Source organism: Symphodus melops, assembly GCF_947650265.1.
Source record: "Symphodus melops genome assembly, chromosome: 9".
Classification (NCBI taxonomy): Eukaryota; Metazoa; Chordata; class Actinopteri; order Labriformes; family Labridae; genus Symphodus; species Symphodus melops.
The window spans coordinates 16,339,845-16,359,325 of NC_136699.1; the positions used below are offsets into that span (position 1 = coordinate 16,339,845).

The 19,481-nt window shown below is 41.9% G+C and overlaps 3 protein-coding genes across 4 annotated transcripts; 1 reads left to right on the forward strand and 2 right to left on the reverse strand.

Moving 5' to 3' along the window:
* Positions 1 to 47: 47 nt before the first annotated feature.
* On the forward strand, positions 48 to 5,110 carry rab9b (RAB9B, member RAS oncogene family). Its single transcript, XM_079352234.1, has 2 exons — positions 48 to 512; positions 1,405 to 5,110. The coding sequence occupies exon 2, from the start codon at positions 1,462 to 1,464 to the stop codon at positions 2,068 to 2,070; it is 609 nt and encodes a 202-aa protein (XP_079208360.1). The 5' UTR covers positions 48 to 512; positions 1,405 to 1,461; the 3' UTR covers positions 2,071 to 5,110.
* Positions 5,111 to 5,405: 295 nt separating this feature from the next.
* plp1a (proteolipid protein 1a) lies at positions 5,406 to 13,185 on the reverse strand. 2 transcript variants are annotated; one of them, XM_079352232.1, is made up of 7 exons: positions 13,001 to 13,185; positions 10,532 to 10,718; positions 10,235 to 10,391; positions 9,711 to 9,879; positions 8,100 to 8,173; positions 7,935 to 8,000; positions 5,406 to 6,012 (listed from the first exon to the last, which is right to left on the reverse strand). In XM_079352232.1, the coding sequence occupies exons 1-7, from the start codon at positions 13,002 to 13,004 to the stop codon at positions 5,857 to 5,859; spliced, it is 813 nt and encodes a 270-aa protein (XP_079208358.1). In that variant the 5' UTR covers positions 13,005 to 13,185; the 3' UTR covers positions 5,406 to 5,856. The 2 variants fall into 2 exon arrangements, with proteins under 2 accessions (XP_079208358.1, XP_079208359.1); XM_079352233.1 differs by lacking the exon at positions 5,406 to 6,012 and adding an exon at positions 6,172 to 7,544 and having other exon boundaries at positions 13,001 to 13,181.
* Positions 13,186 to 15,682: 2,497 nt separating this feature from the next.
* pcdh20l (protocadherin 20-like) lies at positions 15,683 to 19,183 on the reverse strand. The gene is made up of 2 exons (XM_079352887.1): positions 18,822 to 19,183; positions 15,683 to 18,239 (listed from the first exon to the last, which is right to left on the reverse strand). Exons 1-2 carry the CDS (start codon positions 18,867 to 18,869, stop codon positions 15,702 to 15,704), a joined length of 2,586 nt encoding a protein of 861 aa, XP_079209013.1. The 5' UTR covers positions 18,870 to 19,183; the 3' UTR covers positions 15,683 to 15,701.
* Between the last annotated feature and the right edge of the window lie 298 nt (positions 19,184 to 19,481).

The window sequence follows — 19,481 nt, forward strand, 5'->3', positions numbered from 1 at the left end:
ATATATATATAAAAAGGGATGTGTGTTGTTTACAGGGTGACAATATGAAATGTATCTCATTGGTCCTGAAATTGTCTGATAAATACCTTTAACCTTAGGCTATCGTTACATGTTTCAAACAACCGTTGCAGTAAATAAAAAAAGGACCAAACAGTTTCTAACAATTTGAAAGATATCTTAGTTTTAAGACGTAGGCTACCAAGTACCAAACGTAAAGGTCCTTGTTGATGTAAATGTAAACAACCTATATTGATTATTATACTTTCCTTTGTTGGGGACTTCATAACGAGTCTATTTAGAGACAAACATGTGAAAATGTTCCAAAGTAAATTGGTAGAATAAGTACCCAGAGTTCACACTGTGTTGACATTATCAGACGGACTTTAGGACCTCGGTCTGTTGGACGCTGTGCACGTGCGTCTCCTGTGTTCGTGCACGCACGTCACGACTTGTCAGTCAGATGTAGGGGAGCGGGGGGGCAGACCACATCAAAACAACCTGCAGGGATCAGGGTGAGTGATCGTTCATGTTTACTCTACATTCAACTGGCTGCATTCACATATGCATAAACGACCCCCCCCTGGAAACGTTTGATCTCGCTTGAAGATGACAGAGCTTTCCAGAAAGGCTGTTAGCACTGAAGCTAACAGTTAGCATGACAAGGAATGTCAACAACAAGACATCACACTAGCCGGCTAGCTTGCTTGTTGGCTGGAAGGCTTGCGAAGCCGCTGCGTAGTATCACAGTTTTGTAGTTTGGGGGTTTTTTAGATAGAAATGCGTTACCTGTATCGGTTCCTGGTTAACTTCTGCTTTACAGCTTCACGAACAGTTTCGCTGAGATCCATCGACGAAGCTGTTCAGGTTGCATTTTTTTTAGCCTCCAGCCACAGATGAAAACAAGCTGCTGCATGGTTGTGGTCTGCGCAGGTGCAGACTGGAACTTCCCAGAGCAGCCCCTGTTGTCAAGGTGCCTGCTACAACTCACTTGTTAAATATATATATATATATTTTTTTTTGGATGATAAAGAGTGATCATAATAGTGAAGCACAGCACATATTGTTAGTCTCTATGTCTGTGTTGTGCAGTAAACAAAAGAGCTTCATCCAGAGACCTTTGGCAGACATCTCTGTTCACAAGCTGTCCTTTGTGTCCCTGAAACTAGTCAACCATTAAACATCGCTCATCTTGTGTCACAAAAGTTCACCTTAAGTTGAATACTAATGTTGCAGGCATAACAGGCATTGCCCAAAGTGTTTATTCTAAACAAACAGAAAAGTCACAGTGGTTTGGGTGTGACGTATTTTCTTTACAGTCAGTATATTTAGTTTTCTATTGCCCTAATGTGATTTGCATTTCCCTTATGAGTGAGTCTTAAGTTCTGTGTTTGTTCCTCTTTCTAGGTTATATGTACCCTGATCTGCCACCTGGTAAGGAGGCCTTGCTGGGTGGAAAGAAGTATGTCGGGCGGGAAGAGCCTGCTGCTGAAGGTGATCCTGCTGGGGGACGGTGGTGTGGGCAAGTCCTCCCTTATGAATCGCTATGTCACCGACCGCTTTGACTCCCACTCCTTTCACACCATCGGCGTGGAGTTCCTGAACCGGGATCTAGAGGTGGATGGGCGTCTTGTCACTCTTCAGATCTGGGACACAGCGGGCCAGGAGCGCTTCAAGTCCCTGCGCACGCCTTTCTACCGAGGCGCAGACTGCTGCCTGCTCACATTCGCTGTGAACGACCTGCAGAGCTTCCAAAACCTCGGCTGCTGGAAGAAGGAATTCATGTTCTACTCTGACGTGAAAGACCCTGAACGGTTCCCTTTTGTGGTGCTGGGCAATAAGGTTGACATGGAGCAGAGGGTGGTGGGGTCAGATGAAGCACGGGCGTGGTGCGAAGAGAACGGCTGCTGCCCTTATTTTGAGACCAGTGCAAAGGACGACACTAATGTCACAGCTGCATTTGAGGCAGCCGTGCGGGAGGTTCTGGCTGCTGAGGACCAGATTGACCATGCACTTCTGAGTAGTACTATCGATCTACATGGCAACCGCAAAACTTCTCGTACATGCTGCTGATTAGCCAGGTGTAATCTGCCTTGTCTTCTCTCTTGCATAATCTTGCACATAGCAGTTTTCAGGGCCAGTAAGATAAAGTTGACGGTACATATACTGTAGGTGCAAGGCACTGTGCACAGTATCACCTAAAGATAACGTGGAGAAGGTACAGCGGCTCTGAAAGGGGTTACGGTCAAGGATACAACTGGTATCAAGATTGTTGAATGACTGCTCTTACAAAGGTACAGGCATACTGTAACACGCACACTCATCCTTTTTACTGCTTCCAGTAGTGCTGCACGATGAACTTTTTTTTTTTTTTTTTTTTTTTTTTACATAGCTTCAGCTTTGTCTGCCTTTTGTTGGAGTTGTATGAAATTGTCTTTACAGAGCATTTGTCTGTTTGGAATAATACACATTTTAGTTAACACGGTAGACAAGAGAATTTAACAATCCTCACTTGAATAGCACACTTTACATTCTGGCATAGTGTACAGTTTGACTCCTCCTCAACAGTCTGACCCCGAACAGATTTTCCCCCAGGTTTTAGAGCCACTCTGAATACGACATCACATTTTCCTCTTATCAGATATTTGAGCAGAAGTGGAGAGTTAATGTATTTACTGGACCCAGAGGGTGTCTGTGAGTGACGGTGTTACCGACCCCGGCAGATTAGAGATGCTTTGAAACTTCCAGCATCAGTATAGCAAGCGGTCAGGTTCGGTTCAGTTTTATTTGCGTTTCCACAGCCAACAGTATCCTCACGCCTCACTCCCATCACAGCGGCACGACTTAGTGCGGACGGCCAATGAATTCCACGAAGAAGAAGAAGGTGACGCAGTTATCAAAGATCAATGATGACGACGAAGGTCTGCATCTTCGAGGTCGCAAAGAAACAAAAACAGCCTTGAAATGACTCTCTCCAAATCACATGGTGCGTTTAGTGTTGTCTTTTTTTTCATTTATTACCGCAGTTACAAAGGAAGTGAAGTTTCTTTTGAACAATCGATGGACCGGAGTGTGTCTAGCTCCAACCTTTAGGGTGGGATACAAACGCTTGGCACCCCAACAGAAGGCTTCCAAAAAAAACGGGACGATACGGATCACTTATTTTGATGCCATTCCCAACTTTTGACAGTGGAAACGCCAAGAAACGTTTACCATACTGAACTGAACCTGACCGCTTGGTGGAAACAGAGGATTTAAGATGACCATAAATAAGTATGTGTGAACAAGTTAAATGATTTCTGCATTCAAAAGGGAGACAATATCGATTATTAGGGATAAAAAAGGGAACGCTTTCATTTTGGATCTGACTGTATGCATTGGTACGAGCTATTGTGGTAATCTGATTTTGGTGAATCTACTCTCACTGTTCGATTGAGGCATTATCTGATCATTTTAATTTCCCATGATTTATGTCTGTCTGTTTCTAAGTAAGAAGGTCCTAAAAGTTTAAAACATAATACTGCCTTTGTAATTCTCACTCATAAGCTGCTGCTTTTTTTCCCTTTTTTTTCTTACTGAAAGAGTAAGATGAATCTTTTGACCAAGGGCTGATTAGTCTGTTTTCGGATGTAAGAGGTTTTTTTATTTTTTTTATTTACAATTTGAATTAACAGTAATTTGTGTCATACATGTAGTATAATGTCTGCTTTGTTGATTATGTAGCAGGCCTTAACATTCCAGTCCTTCACATTTTCCATTGCATTGTTACCCTCCTTTGCTTGACTGGTACATTACATGCGCCTTGTGCCGTCAGTCTGCTCCACTCTTGGTCTCAGCTGAATATGAAATAGCCTGAGCACAAGGATACGGCTGTTAGGACTACTGATGTGCGCATTGTGCATTACCTCTCCTCTCCGTTTATGCAGTGTTCAACAAAACATACAACAGAGTATTCTGAGAACTTAACAATGTTTGTTTCAGCTGGATGGCACGTTTTTTGTTTCAATGTTTTTGGTACTGAAATACATTACAGTGTATTACTGTCATCAGCCAGGGGGCATTGTTGTTTGCCTGAGTGGGTTTGAGAAGATAATGTCTGAAATTCAGTGATTCAAACTGAGGTAAGAAATGTTACAAACTAATCATTCACATCAGATTGTAGATTGCTTCTGTAGTGGTATGTTAGTGTATTATTCAAACACCCAAGTCTGTTTGAAAAAACACGTCAATTGAATTTCTGATTGCACAAAGTCATTATGGTTTGTTTTCTCTTAGCTGGGGATCACGATTTATGCCTTTTTGAATTCATGTTATACTCAGTGTTTGTGCAGACCAATGGTGAATAGAACAGGAGCTTCACTGTGAAACTAAACCAAAAGAAGTCAGGTACATTTACATTTACTTTCTGAGCATGGTTCTTTTGGTTTATCAAACGCTTCCAGTCAATCTATAGGATTAGTGTTAAAGTTTACCAGGTGGGCTGAGAACTTCAGAGAGAATCTGTACTAACTGTGAAGTGAGTAGGGCATTGGATCAAAATCAAGCTGGTGTCCTACATTCATTCAAAGCTAATATGAGGGCTGTTAGTTTGTCAGCGTTAATATCTGGATTAATCTCCTTTCTGTACACTTTGTTTTGATCTTGTTCATATAAATGTAGCCGATCAGACTGTTTACCTAAAATGTAACTCACCTGAGAACCAGATGGTACTTAAAGCTGGTAGCATAACCCTGCAGTATGTTGGCAACATGATGCTGTCTTATAATCGCTGCAACCCGATCTAACGTCAGTATTTTGTTTTTGTTTCTGAAATATTTATGAATGTAAAAACACTTTTCATTGGGCTGTCCATATTAATGGCTTATGTATTATATTGCAAAGGGCATTGCTTTTATTCAGTATGACGCTGAACGTCTGCTTCACTGTCAGTGCTCAAACTCATCAGTGTGATTAAAGCCGTGTAAAAGCTAGACCGTTCATCCTGATTATGTGTTGATCTGATGGAAAAATCCTCTTTTGCACTATGGAGAATAAGACTGGGTGTGCCAACATGCTGGCAAGTGGTACATACTCTCCGGTGCTTGGCTACAAATAAAACATGCAACAAACCAAACAGAGACTCTTATGTCTGTGGTCTTTATGCTCATGCTTTGAAAACCCATGAAAGTGTGCACCTTTATAGCAACTCTAATTGTTTGCTTAACAATTGAAAACCAAAGTTCCAAAACTATTTTTAAAACTAAAATAGGTCACTCCGAGTAATCCGAACACTTTAGCTCTCTACCTCTGTGCAGTTATTTTCACCATGAGGACAAAAACACAAAAAAGTTTCCAGTTTGCAGCATGACTAATCCTGAGCAAGGACCCAAAATGCAAAATTCTTGAATGTCATCACACAAGACCTTGAATGTCTTTGAATGTTCCCACGTGTGGGAACCTGAGAGCTAGACGGTTTATTTCCTCTTCATTAAGAGATACTAAGCATGAACCGCATACTGTGAAATAAGAAGCAGGCAGGAAAAAAAACAAATACAATCATTAGATCTGCCTCTCAAACCTTTCGGAAGAAATGTAAGAAAACATTCTATATTAAATGGTCAAATATCCAAAAAAAGGAAATAGGCAGAAAATATATATATAGAAAAAAGAATTCTGCCAGTATTATACAAGTTTATAACTTAGAATGTGACATCTAATAACCTCTATTCAATTTAAAGCACTAATAAAGAGTCACAATCCTCTCCTCTACTAAGATGAATCAACAGATTCCAATACTTCATAGAAGTAGCATTTTGACGACCAGCTCAGTTGTGATGGACTTAGTTGAAAAGAGCTCCTGCAGCAGCACCCGAGGCACTGTCAGCAGGTGTCAGACGTGTTTGCAGGGTACGGAGAGCACAGTGTCCCCCCTCTGTCTCTCTGCAGCCTCCCATACAGGTCGTAGCCTCGCCTCTCCTCTTTCACCCTGTGCCTCAGGTTCACCTGGTTCAAAGCCAAGTGCAGGGAACAGTGCACCTGTGGACATAGGAGGAGAGAATACAAAACACCTTACAAAATGCCTTGGCCCCTCTGAATGTGGTCGGACGCCAAGGTTGGAGCGCCAGTTAAACACTGACACCACCAGATGCTACAGCTTCACAGACTACAAATATTTTCAGAGGCACGCTGCAAAAATACTTTCAAAGAATATCCTTTTTATTATCAAACTTTACCAACACAAAAAAAAAGAATCATCAAACAGCCAAAACTACCTCTCACAGCTCCATAAAGCTTTCACCAAATAGAAAAATCTAATTATAAAGGTTTAGTAAGTAACACGGTAAAGTGTTACAGTAAAGTGTAAAAATAGTCATTTCAGCTAAATAAAGGGAGTTGTTATACAATAACTACAACAAAATTCCTAAAGAATTAGAGACAAATCAAAGCTGTCAAATCTCTAAAAAGTAAAGTACCTCAGCCAGGCATTAAAAGAAGGGAAGACTCACATCTTCATTTGTTTTTGGCTTCATAATGAGGCAACTCGATAAGTTGGCACCTAGTGCTTTGGCTATCTCAAAATTATGAGAAACAATTTCAGACCTATTTCAGATCAGAACTTCCCTAATATGTCCTTTTTTTTTTTTTTTTGGAAAGACGTGTTAAAAAAATCCTTTAAAGTTCCTTCAGAAGCTTAACTCTGAATCCATCATTTCCATAAAAGGAGGGAGGAGGAGGGGGGGGGGGGGGGTCATGTGGCAGCAGGGGTGGTGTGTGTGTGTGGTTGCGGTCCCAGTTGAGCTGCATTGAGGGTTTGGAGGGGTCTAACCCCCTCTTTGTCCTGAGGACCCCGCTCCTTTTGACATGTGACATAACCCTTGGCAGAGACTCGTAGTGCGAGTGGCCCCCACAGCTGGCTCCCTATTGGCTGGCTTTTCATAAACGTGCCTGACTCCATTGTTGAGACTTTTCTCCAGCGCGTGAGAAAAGTCCTGAGGTCAGCATGAGACTGCAAATGCATGCTTGTCTGCCACCATGGCAACCAGATGTGAGGGATGGTAGCCATGGTAACCTATGGTCCCTATTCCCTTTAACAGCTGCATTACAGCTGTGAGTGTTGCAAAGCAGTGATTTCTTACATACATTAATGTATTAGTGGTGTGTTATTTGGATTTTTAACGTTACCTAAAGCAGATGTGATTTTTAATGTGAGCAAATAAAAAGGAGCAATAACTCTCACATATTTTGGTCATAAGGCCTTAGCAATAAAGGGTTTTGGTTCAAACCTCAGATACATATAATACAGTTAAAACAGTGAAATAATAAATCAGTTCTCAACAAGGAAAAGTAAAAATATAAAAGACAACATTTTTAAGAGTCTGTGACAACAGGTGGCTCTGTGCTGATGATGTGGAAGGAATTGTTGGAGTCCATTTAGATCGCCATGTTGTTGGGGGAGGAGTGACAGATCAGACAGGAAGCAGGAGAGCCTAACACCGTGCACTTATACCCTTTCTCCCCAGATACCGCAGAACAGCAAAGTTATAGGTGGTTGACACAGTGTAGGTGAGCTATGAAGAGAAAAGGAGAGACAGAAAGCATCAGAACAGAAATGAAAAGAAGAAAAATGACACCACAAATAGGAAAAAAAAAAACATGATAAAGCGCTTGTGACATTAATTTGATCGCAGACACCATCCATGTAACGGCTTCTGTAATGGAGCATGCAAAGCATAATGGGTGCACCATTTGGCTGGCTGGAAAACCACCAGACATTACAGCATTATTATGATGTTTGTGTCAGCTGAGAATGAGGAACAGAGAGCAATAGTACAAAAGTCATCAGTCATGGAGGCTTGAGATGCCTCACCGCCTACACTTTGAGCGTCACTAAGTCACATGAGCCATAACACTATTGTTGGTGCAGCCAAATTGGCCCCGGCTGAAGCATAATCACTTACTAGAGCCAGGAGAGTGATGCCCGCGCCAGCAAAGGCAGCAATGTAGAGGTCATAAGTCATCTGGTACTGATGGGAGGAGATTTGCATTAAAAAGGAGATAACATGTTTTCATTTGATTTCAAGAAAAACATGAGAGCTGAGATTGAATCAGTTATTGTTTCTTACCTCTCTGGTCTTACAAACACCGGACAGGGTTATACCACAAGCTTTCCCTGGAACTGCATTCCACGGCAGGAGACCTAGGAAAAGTGGCATTTCTCCATTTCATTTGACTTCTTATTTACAGACATACCTAAAGGATAGAGATGCAACAATTGTATTTTTTTTTCCATTATCCAGTATTCCCAAAAAACAGTGAACATTTCTCAATGTTTGGTGACGTCCCAGGCTTGTCTGTGGCACTCAAAGCCCTTTGGCTAACATTAAACTTGTGAATGTTTCAAAAATAGGTCACAAATGTATGTTAATTTCTATAATGGGATAAATTATTTCCGAAAACATCTGGGCACAGCAGGTTTAAGCAAACAAAACCATAACCCAGGTAAATAGTGCATTTGTTGCTGCTGGAGATCAATACATATTTGATGAGCTCGTGAGTGTTTACACCATCAGGACAGTGTACATTGGATGTTTCACAAAACACAGTTTCCATGTTTATCATAATGAAGGATGATGCCACCCAGTGACAGTTGGGCTTTTCATGTTTTTACGAACTATCAGGACTCTAAAGCTCAGTGGATTTAGTCTGAAATATTACTACTGACAGGGTTGCAAAACACTTGTATGGATCATTTTAGTCCATTAAAGATACATTTTAATTAATTTGATGGTCCTGTTATTTTTTTCTATGACTGAGGTTATTGTGTGTGGTTTTTGGTCTGCACCATTTGGATGGTTTGCCATAAGATTTGGTAAAATCATATACTTTCCTCAGAAGATAAATTGTTATAACTTTAGCCCCGTTTCCACCAAGTGGTTCAGTTCAGTTCGTCTCAGTACGGCAAGCAAGATCCCCGAATTACCGACCCGTGCCATCCTACTTTGTACCCTTTGGACCCTTCTGCTGGGGTGCCAAGAATATTGATTCAACCCTAGATGGTGGAGCTAAACACTGCAGTCTGTTGATTGGTCCCGTACGACAGCGGCATTAAAAGACATACATAACCCCGCCATGTCTAGATACACAATATTTGTTGAATTTATTAGCGGTCTACACTGTCTCAGGCTGCTACAATGTCACACGAAATAGGGCACGCGTTGGCTGTGGAAACGCAAACAGGATAGAATCAAACCGTACCAAACTGTACTGATCCATACCGGACCGCTTGGTGGAAACGGGGCTTTTGGTGAACCTGACACTTTATAGTGCTATATGCAGAACAAAGTTTGTTATTTTTAACAATATTTTGGTCCAATTTCAGGACCGATAACTGGAGAACTATCGGCTTGCCATGCTCTCCAAGTTTTGAATTCACCTGTGTGTTGCTTTTCACTAGCTAGAAATAGCATGCTAACACAGTAGTGCAAGTAGATGCTGAACACTCAGGTTTAGTACTGGCATTGCATCATGTTAGCATCTTTGCAAGCAGCTTTTTATGACTTACAACTAGTCCTAGTCATAGATTTTGGACAAAACTGGAGGTCAGTGTCAGAGTAGAAATTATTCAGACAGCTTTTATTAGTCATTGTTGGCAAATTTAATATATACAACCATAGCTAATTTACCCTTAATACAGTTAGCGCAAGATATGTTGCGGTTAATAGATGTCTCTTTACCATATTGCCTTGCATCCACACAGAGCTGGTTGATACTTGCTGGGGTCTCAGTCAGAACATCAATAGTGTGGCAGGTGGCGTCCATGTTGTAGAAGAAGTAGACAGGCAGGGCAGAGAAGGCGAACACCAACAGCCACAGCACAGCTAACGCATACGTGACGACTATAAACTGTACAATGAGAGAAGATGAAACATTGGTGTGCATAATCGTAAACTCAACTAATGCACATAAGTAATGTAAGATAGTTTTTCTATGAACAGGGACTCACTAAGTGACCAAATGTACTTTTTTTCCTGATTAGCTTTACTTATTATCTCACTCTGTTCTTTTCCTCGTCTCCCAACCACTCAGCTTGTTCCCCAGCCGCTCAAACACACACTGTATGCTTATCTTTGCATGTCCCCAGAGGTTTTTAGCAGCTTTAAGATTTTCAGCTCAGCACCCACTAGGGAGTGATATGTGTATTAATCCCATCCAATCTCTCCAATCCCCTTTACTTGTCCCACTCTGGGCCCACTCTCACCGAGGAGCTGAGGCAGCGGCCACACATGGTGCTCCTGAACTCTCCAAAGGTTTGCCTGGCAACGCTCGTGGTGTAGAAGCCCTCAGCCAACAGCACGATGCAGTAGACGAAGAAAAAGGAAGCCAATCCATAGATGAAATACTGGTAATACTGAATGCTGAAAGGAACGATGATAACAGGGAAAATTCAGGGTTGCAAACAACTGAAACCTGATAAATAGACTAGGCCTAAGAGAGTCCACAGCAAGATGAAAACGACATCACTCTCATGATGAAGACGCTGAAATTCAACACTCACATGTATGCAAGGGTGATGTAGTCCTGAAGGTTACGTGCAAAGTAAGTCTCGATGAGTCTCTCTGTCTCTGTGAGTGCCTGGTGACCACAGCCACAGAAGAGGGCAATGCCAGAAAAACACAGCAGAGTGGCGACAAGGGAGCAGTAAGGCACCCCACCCAAACAGCGCATGCAGCAGTCATAGCAACCTGTTTAAGAGGACAGAGCACCATGAAAGTCAGGGAGCCTATTTAATTGATGCATTATGACAGAAAAGAAGAGGCACTATGTTTCAAAGTACAAGTAATGCAAAGTAGGAAAGTGAGGATCTCGTTTTCTACCATAGATTGAAATGGATGTGTGCAAACACTTCACAAAATTCAGTTTTCAGATAAAAATGTTTTTTAGTTTAAAAATGTCCAAAACAGGGGTCGCCGGTGGCGCAGCGGCAGTGCGCGCGACCCCATGTATTGAGGCTCAGTCCTCGCGCGCGGGCGGCCCGGGTTCGCGTCCGGCCTGTGGCCCATTTCCCGCATGTCTCTCCCCACTCTCTCTCCCTGATTTCCGACTCTATCCACTGTCCTCCCTCTATAATAAAGGCATAAAAGCCAAAAACAAATCTTTAAAAAAAAAAAAAAAGTCCAAAACAGAGACATTTCTAAAGAATAAAAAAAAACCCTCAAAAAGTATCGACAGTCCAAAACCAAAAGAAATTTAGCCTACAATCATTCCAAGGAGATTCAAGCAGCTAATCTTCACCTTAGAGAAGCTGCAATCTGGGTTTTTTCTTTTTAATAAATCAGTACTATGAATGTAAAAAATGGCAATTATGTTCTGTGGATAAAGCAACATTGACCAACAAATAGTTTAAAACATAAAACAAGCTTCTTGCATTGCTGGATTATTTAAAGGCCATGCTGTCATAGTTTGTGAAAGTATTTTAAAAGAAAGTGCACAATGACACTGGCAGATTCTTGGAGGTGTCTGAAACGTCTTTGTCTGTTGTGAACCTAACCTTAAATTCCACTGGAAAGAGGAGGGAGAAATCATGGAAATGAAAGAAGAAGAAAAAAAAAAAAATCAGCATTTGATTCTGAAACCTTCTTCATTGAGATTACATAATTAAAAAATTCAACCAGACCCCCAAAAACAAAAGCTTCTGCTACTTTGTCTTAAGATTTTTCTGCATGGTAAACACGTAGCAATCCTTCATTTTAAGCAGCGCATTCTAACAAATGGTCATGTGCTGTTTGAATGGATGCCAAGGGCCAAGGGCATGGGGATGTGTCTGCTCTGACCCCCCACTCGCACCCTGCCCCCATTCAGCACCCAGCATGCAGAGTGTGAGAAAAAGGGGGAAGGAGGAGAGGAGAGACAAAGTGAAAAAGAGAAAGAGGCTGCTTTTGTGACTGCAGAGACAACCGTCTTTGTCCCACTGCATCATTGGGGTACAAGGGCCACCAATGTCAAGCAAACAAAGACCAGAGGCACGTCCTCTATGCTCAAACACACACACACACACACACACCACACACACACTCAGACTTCCTTCTGGGGAGACTCAGGAATGAAGAAAGTGACAGTGGGGATCTGTCTGTGTAGAAAAGGATGGAGAGGCAAATATAGAAACAAACAAAACAGTGTGCATGTATGCCATTGCACACTTGCATACACATACAATGGAAGCAGACAGACTGTGGTTGGTACCATTACTGTAAACACAGATGGAGGGGGGGGGGCAAATAATGGCCCTTTACTTGAACACATCCACAAGTGTTATGTGTGGAAGGGAGAGGGACAAACTGCTCACTATTAGCCTATGAAAACTGCTAACAACTGTACCTTGAAGGAGGTCATTTAAAAGATAAAATATTACAATAACTAACACATAATCAACGAAATAATTATAACAAGTAGTAGGATTGTGACTCAATTTGCAACACGTGTAAATAGAAATGTAAAACGGCTAAGTGCACCCCACTTTAGACTCTTGTAACGGTGTATCTTTGTTTCCTATGCGCGTGCCTTCAGACCACAGACTCAGACACACCTGGTACAATTGAGCTAATTAATGACGTCACAAGCCTAAGCTAACAGCTGCGGAACCAAAGTTTCCCACAGTCCCTCTCTGAGACTTGTCGACAACAATAAAACAGTCCTCGTTAAGTCGAAACATGCAAAGCCGAGGCCAAGTTCGGCTCTTTAAAAAAATGGAGAAAGATTGCGACTGAAAGCAAATGCGACAAGGGTGCTCTGAAAGCAGTCCTGCCGTTTCAAGCATGAAATAAATCTCATAATATCTGTGAAGCATCAGCCGGAGAGTAGCCGACCTCTGAACGAGACAAAAAAAAAACTTCAGTTCTGATGCCGTTTCAGTCTCATTCATATCAGCCTGCAATCACATTAAAAAGCAGATTTGTTAAAACTAAGTTTGTTTCCGGTCTGTTAAAAGCTAATAAAGGTAAATATTCCCATGGCTGGAGTTTCTTACCCATGTCTGGAAGGATGCGTTAAGGACTTCGTTGATTAGCCTGCTGCTGCTGCTGCTGCCTGCTCTGCAGCTGTTCTGATGATGATATGCGCAACCAGTTTTCGGCCCCCGTATATCAATCTCAACTCTCTTTCTGTTCCCACAACAATGCACAGAGCTGCTGATGGCTGCAAGTGCAATCTTAAGGAAACAATGTCTCCTTTCAATGAATTTAAAGGCGGAGAAAAATGAGGAGGTCATGGTTTTTACGCGTGTTGAAATTTCATTAGTTCATTGTTGATTAATATTTTTTTTTGCAAAAACAGAAGAACGTTTTGTTTTCATGGTTAAAACGTTTTCCTCTACTGTTAGCTGACCATCAAATCTGCCATGCAGTCTGTGGATCAACAAGAACCTTTTCTTTGAATGACAACATGATAATAAAACCGAATGAGGAACAGCTCATAAATCATGCAGAAGATCTTTGTAATTTGTGTTTGTAGTATAGCCAGTGAAGTGATCTGGATCAAAAATGCTCATCAAAATGAACCTGCTGTTATTAAAAAAAAGAAAAGAAAAAAAACCCTCCTATGATCTAAGTCTGTTTTAGATCCATTTATCTGCCCATCTTTATAGATTACTGTTCAGTGTGGTTCAGGTCAAGGCTCCCTGTTAAAATAAGGTGTTTCTTCAACGTTAGTTATTTATGTATAGCATAAGACAACGTTAGTTTTTTATTGATTAAAAAGAGGTTATATATGTCCACTTAATCTTTATTTAAGCAATCTTTAAGTTGTCTTAACAGAGCATGGACAGTGAGGAACCGACTTTCAGTGTGCACTTTTTGGGCTGTAAACTACTTAATACACAAGTTCCTTTGATAAGAAAAACAAAATTGTTCTTTTTAATTATACAGGATTAATAAAAAATGCCCTCATGTGAATCTCAGGAATATTCCACTGGGTACTTTTGGTCAGTGTAAGTTGTGTCTTTGTTCTTGTCGGTTAATTCAACCCTTTTACCCATAAATGTTTAGCTTGTGAAAAAGAAATGTGAAAATGAGATGTAGTCTACTTTGAGAGGAACAGAACAGCATGCAGCAGGAAGCATCACTGATCTCAAGCGACCTGACTGTGGTGGAGTTGAGAGCCGTCCTCTGATTCATCTCCACCCTCTGGCCAAACCCCAGATAAAAAGATGCTTGGCTTCATCTCTGTCCAGTAGATGGCAGGCTTTCTACTGCCACAGCACTTAGACAGTGGCAAGCATTTTATACAAAAAAAACCCAACGACACTCACTTTAGGAGAAAAAAAAACATGACATGAGAAAAACTAAACATGGTGCCTGTCTAGTTTAAGAATGTAAGATGGATTGTCAAAATGAGGCATTTAAACCACATTAGGCCTGCTTTAATATTAATTTGACTATGTTGTAATCTAATGGGATCTGATGTTCCTTCTTAAATTTGTAATTTTGTTATGGTGCTCTTTATTCCCCCATAGCTAATGTACCTTACCTCACAGTACAACTATATTCAACCTTTTTTTTCCTAGTTGGTACTGTAGCTCTGAAATACTCGAGAGAAACACCTCTCATGTTATACAAGCCCTTTTCTGCACTAACCAGATTGTTGTACATTGTTTTCTTACAGGCTTGGGATGCTGACTCTCCTTCTTCCTCTCACAAAGGTGTATCTTAAAAGGATCACTAAACAGTTTATGCTACCATTAAAGTAACAAAACAAAAAAAAAACTTGACTGAATGCTTCAATAATTAGCCTAGTCTCCTTGTGTAATTGTGTGTTAACAGATTTGTAAACACATTTTACCCTGACTCATTCATATTTAATGCATCACTTAACCTGGTTTGATATCTCAATTGTTCCCCTGCATGCATACAAATGTATCTGAAACACATGAGAGCAACTGCCTTTTGTAAAGATTTCTTTGAACACAGTGTGATATCACACTGAACATCTGTCATCGAAACAACATGCCTGTTGGTTTACTTTGTGCAGTACAGTAGCTCCTCTTTTCCCTGTGCCTTTTGGGTGCCATCCAGCGTTGTGGGTGAGAAGCAGCGCTATCGGATAACAGGTGTGAAGCAGTGACTTGAGACGGCGGTGTTCCTTCCCTCTGCTGCCTCTCACCTGTCCACAACCGCTCTCCCGCCTCCTGTGGTTTGTAACGGTGATGCTTCTTGAGAGACTTTCATCACCTCCTTACTGGAGGAACATTAAACCCTTTTGTGTGTCTAAATTCTTTGGACTCTCCATTACTGAGGAAGGCCCAATCAACTCAGCCGCTATTACCTCTGTTTTCTTCTCGCTGCAGGGGACAAGGTGAATAATAAATCCCTAAAGATTAACACTGTGATGTTGGTATTTTAGCAGTCTCTTGCTATAGCATGCTGTAATACTGCACACATCACATTATGTGGAATATAGTGGAAGGAACTCTCTACTGATAATATCAAATACTTCTTATTGTTGTATGCATCCCTGGTAGCCTAAATGTTATCGGGTCAATATTATTTTTTACAATGTTCTGCAGTATTACTCTTGACAAATGTTGAGTACACTGTATCAGAATCATTTAACAGATAGGATTATTTAAAAGCAAGAAGCCTTTGACAAATAGGCTACTCCTGTTTAATTCAGGGGCTGATTTCATCCTTGAAACTATGTGAGTGAGGATTATACATTCTGCTTGCTTCATCTTGTTAGTCTTCAGAGTAATATTTGTTTTTCAGTCTGAGTGGAATCTCATTGTTCTCAGAGCGTGTCCTCTTCTTCTGTCTCAGACTGCTTCTCCTCTTTTTCAGGTATAAAACGGTCGACACCACCAGCAAACATGTGGATGTTAACATCATAAACAGGCCTACTACCAGAGCCAGCTGACCTGATCTGGTGTCCTCTGCCTCACAGATGGAAGCCTTTGAGGGGGCTTGACCAAAGTTATGTGTTCCTGTCCAGGTGGGCGCTCTGTCCAAGTGGCAGGGCTCCATGCTCTCATTGACCAGTAGATTAACCCACACGGTGGTATAAAGTGGAGCTGGTTTTCCTCCATCTCTGACTGCAACAAACAGGTGATGCATTCCCAGGTCCTTTAATTGAAGTGGCTGAATTACAGTGATGTTCCCTGACTTTGAATCAATTTGGAATGGGCTGTTCTTTTGCACTGTTTCTGGTGCTACAACAGTGTATGTAATCTCAGAATTTAGCCCTGAGTCCTCATCGACGGCGTATATTTTTGTAACCATGGTGCCTGCAGTGGTTGCTGGAGAAACAGTCAGGCAAGAGAAGTTACTGCTGGGAAGAACCACTTTTGGCTGGTTATCATTTATGTCTTCCACAAATATTGTCACCCTGGCAGTGGACGTCATAGTGACCGGATGGCCATAATCTCTGGCCAGCAGGTAGAGTTCAAAGCGGTCCTGTGTCTCGCGGTCCAAGTTGGTGGTGGTGCGGAGCATTCCCTGGGTGTTATCCACAACAAAAGGTCCGCTGCTGTTAACAACATGCAACTCTGTGCTCCCGTTGTCCCCTTCGTCTGGGTCAGTCGCCCTGACATCTCCCACCAGGGCAAACGGTGCGACATTCTCAGGGATGAAAAAGATGAAGTGAGGTGTTAGAAACACAGGTGCATTGTCATTCTGATCCAGAACACGAATGGATAGTGTGGCTGCTGACTCCAAGGGAGGAGAGCCGCTATCTCGTGCGAACACAGTAAGTGTGTGTTCCGCCTGCAGCTCCCTGTCCAGAGAGGCGGACACAGAAAGTTGACCGGTCACCGAGTCAATGTTAAAGATGGTAGATATGTGTTTGTTCAGCCTGTAGGTCACCCTCCCATTGCGTCCGCTGTCTGCATCTGAAGCTGAGACCTGTAGCAGTGACATCCCATGCTGGTTATTTTCTTCCACCTCCAGCTGATACTGAGACTGGAGAAATTGTGGAGCATTATCATTGACATCTGCCACCATCACCATGATCACAAGCCTGGAGGCAGCCATCACAGATCCTTCGGCTGATCTCCCGTGCGCTACCACAGTAATGTAATGTTCTCTTTTCATCTCATAGTCAAGGGGCTTTGATGTGGAAAGCAGATATTTACCATTCTGCGGGTTCAAAGTGAAAGGCACCTCATTCTCAATGGAAAGAGATGAGCCTTTAAAGCTGCTGTCAGCCTCCAGCTCTAAAACAGCTAAGACAGTGGGGGGCTGGTTCTCTTGTAACACCAGAGTCTGGTTTTGATGCTCCGCTATGAACCCGACCTTGATCGTCAGCTCTTGGTGCACCTTGGGGAGTATGTATATGGTTACCTGAGCGTCTGCTGGTGGGCAGTGATGGCTGTTTGCTAACACTCTCAGTAGCAGCAGCTCCTCCACGTTGTCACTTTGGAGGTCCTGTGATAGTCGGATGTACCCAGTGTGGCTGTCAAGGCTAAAGAGCTTCTTGGCTCGCTCTGAGACTTTGGGACTGAGGGAGTACATGATTGCAGCATTCAGGCCTGAATCTGGGTCTGTGGCTCTGACCTGAGCAACCAGTGTGTTTTTCAGAGAATCACCGGGGATGGAGACACTGCGGGGGCTGTCAGGGCTGAAGCTCGGACAGTTGTCATTAACATCTGTGACTGTGACTATTAAAGTTGCTGTAGCACTTAGAGGGTCCAAGCCGCAGTCGGAGGCCACAATCACCATCTGATACAGGTCCCTGGTCTCCCTATCCAGAGTTGATTGCACTATCAGCATGATGATCGTACCGTCTTCTTCAAACTTTAAACTAAAGACTCCATCAGAATCTTCCAAGTGGTAATGTAGCTCACTGTTATATCCAACATCTCTGTCCTTAGCCTGCTCATCCAGTAAGAAGCTGGTCCCCACATTGACATCCTCAGGCACCCTCAGGTGTATTTCACCATTTTCAAACTGAGGTGCATTGTCATTGATGTCCTCTATGATCACAGGGAACTGTATAAGGTCTCCTGAGGGCCCCACTACAGCATTGTGTAAAATAATGCATTCCTCAGCCTTTGTCTCCTCGGGGCAGAGGGCCTCGCGATCCAGCTTTTGCTCAGTCGTGTAGAAATTTCCTGTGTTTTTGTCCATCCACAGATACTCCTGGTTCAGGAGCTGGTAAGGCGGTGGAAAGTGTTTACTGAGTGACCCGGCCAGAACACCAGGCTCCTGTTCCTCTGGGATGGAAAACCAGACAGAAGAATCACACATGATCTGCCGGAGATGGATCACGACCAGCATATTCTGACAGGAAAGAAACAAAGTTTGAGCAATTTTTAAAGCACCATTCTGATTTTGGTTATGATTTGACTCTCTTTCATGCTGCACTTGAGAGTGACAGAGTCTAGAGGTTTTCCTCGGGGGTGATAAGGTTTAGACTTAATGCCTCAGTGAGCTCTTTAAGGAAAAGCAGGCAGCTGCACAATAAAGGTAATCTGAGGCCCCTCTCTTATCTTCAACCAATTACTCTCTCGCAAATATACAAACAACAAAAAAACAAAAAGCAAATAGAAAAGCAGGTGCTTGGCATAACAAAAGAATAATACATTTGCATATACTGCACATATTTTTTTGCATATTTTATCACATTTGCCAGTCATCAGTTTTTGTTTGGTTATAAAAGAAGTTCTGAATATTATTCAGCTTATACAATATAAGAAAACATTTCAGCTATTAACTTTAACTTGATAAGAAAAAAAAGAGAAAGCAATTAGATATCTCTTATAGCTATTTGACTGTCTTTGGTTTCAATTTATATGGCTTTTTAACACTGGATTTAATGAATTGACATCTGGATAATCCCTGTATTGCTTTTGACCTACTGACCTGCAAAAGTCCAGCCCAGTTCATATTATCAAGAGTCCCATGGCCCATCGCCTTCGCACATGTTACCCAAGATCCCCAGCAGCAAGTGAGCACCGAGGACGAAAACAGCAACCTAAACCTGCACAGCTGAGGCAGAATTCATTACATGCCCCTCCTACAGCACTTACCTTGTGTGTCAGACTGACATAGGAGAAGCTAGAGGAACAACAGGTTTACCTGCATTGGAGGAACACAAGTTTTTGTGGCAACTCTGTTCCTAAAGGATAAAACGATTGGGCATGTGGTTTATTGACATATCTTTCATCTATACGGGATGGGATTAATATACAAATACCAAATGTGCTTGCACCTGGTTTAGCACAGCTGCTGCCTGCTATTCATTTTACTTCATCATCTGAATCTGAATCATTGTTCACCAGCAGAGTGTAAAAAAAATCATATAGCCTACTGGCATGTTTTTCACTAATTACGTTGTATGTTAAAATTATGAGATACAAACATGAAAAAACAGGTATTGTTCTTACAATTTACACAAAAAAACTTGCTAAACTTCAACATTACAAAAATTACAAAATATGATGAATACTTATGCTTGTGTTTACTGTATTTAGTGCAATTGAGCATTTTACATATGTTGGAGTTAGTTTACTTAAAACGACT

Excerpts from the sequence above, each read along its gene's own strand:
- rab9b (XM_079352234.1), top strand. The coding sequence starts at position 1,462 with ATGTCGGGCGGGAAGAGCCTGCTGCTGAAGGTGATCCTGCTGGGGGAC.
- plp1a (XM_079352232.1), bottom strand. Across the intron at positions 9,880-10,234 it reads GCCGCTGCCTCAGCTCCTCG|TTTATAGTCGTCACGTATGC; the intron begins GTGAGAGTGGGC and ends CTCATTGTACAG. Across the intron at positions 8,174-9,710 it reads TGTGGATGCAAGGCAATATG|GTCTCCTGCCGTGGAATGCA; the intron begins GTAAAGAGACAT and ends CACTTTTCCTAG.
- pcdh20l (XM_079352887.1), bottom strand. The coding sequence starts at position 18,869 with ATGGGCCATGGGACTCTTGATAATATGAACTGGGCTGGACTTTTGCAG. Across the intron at positions 18,240-18,821 it reads ACTGGGCTGGACTTTTGCAG|AATATGCTGGTCGTGATCCA; the intron begins GTCAGTAGGTCA and ends CTTTCCTGTCAG.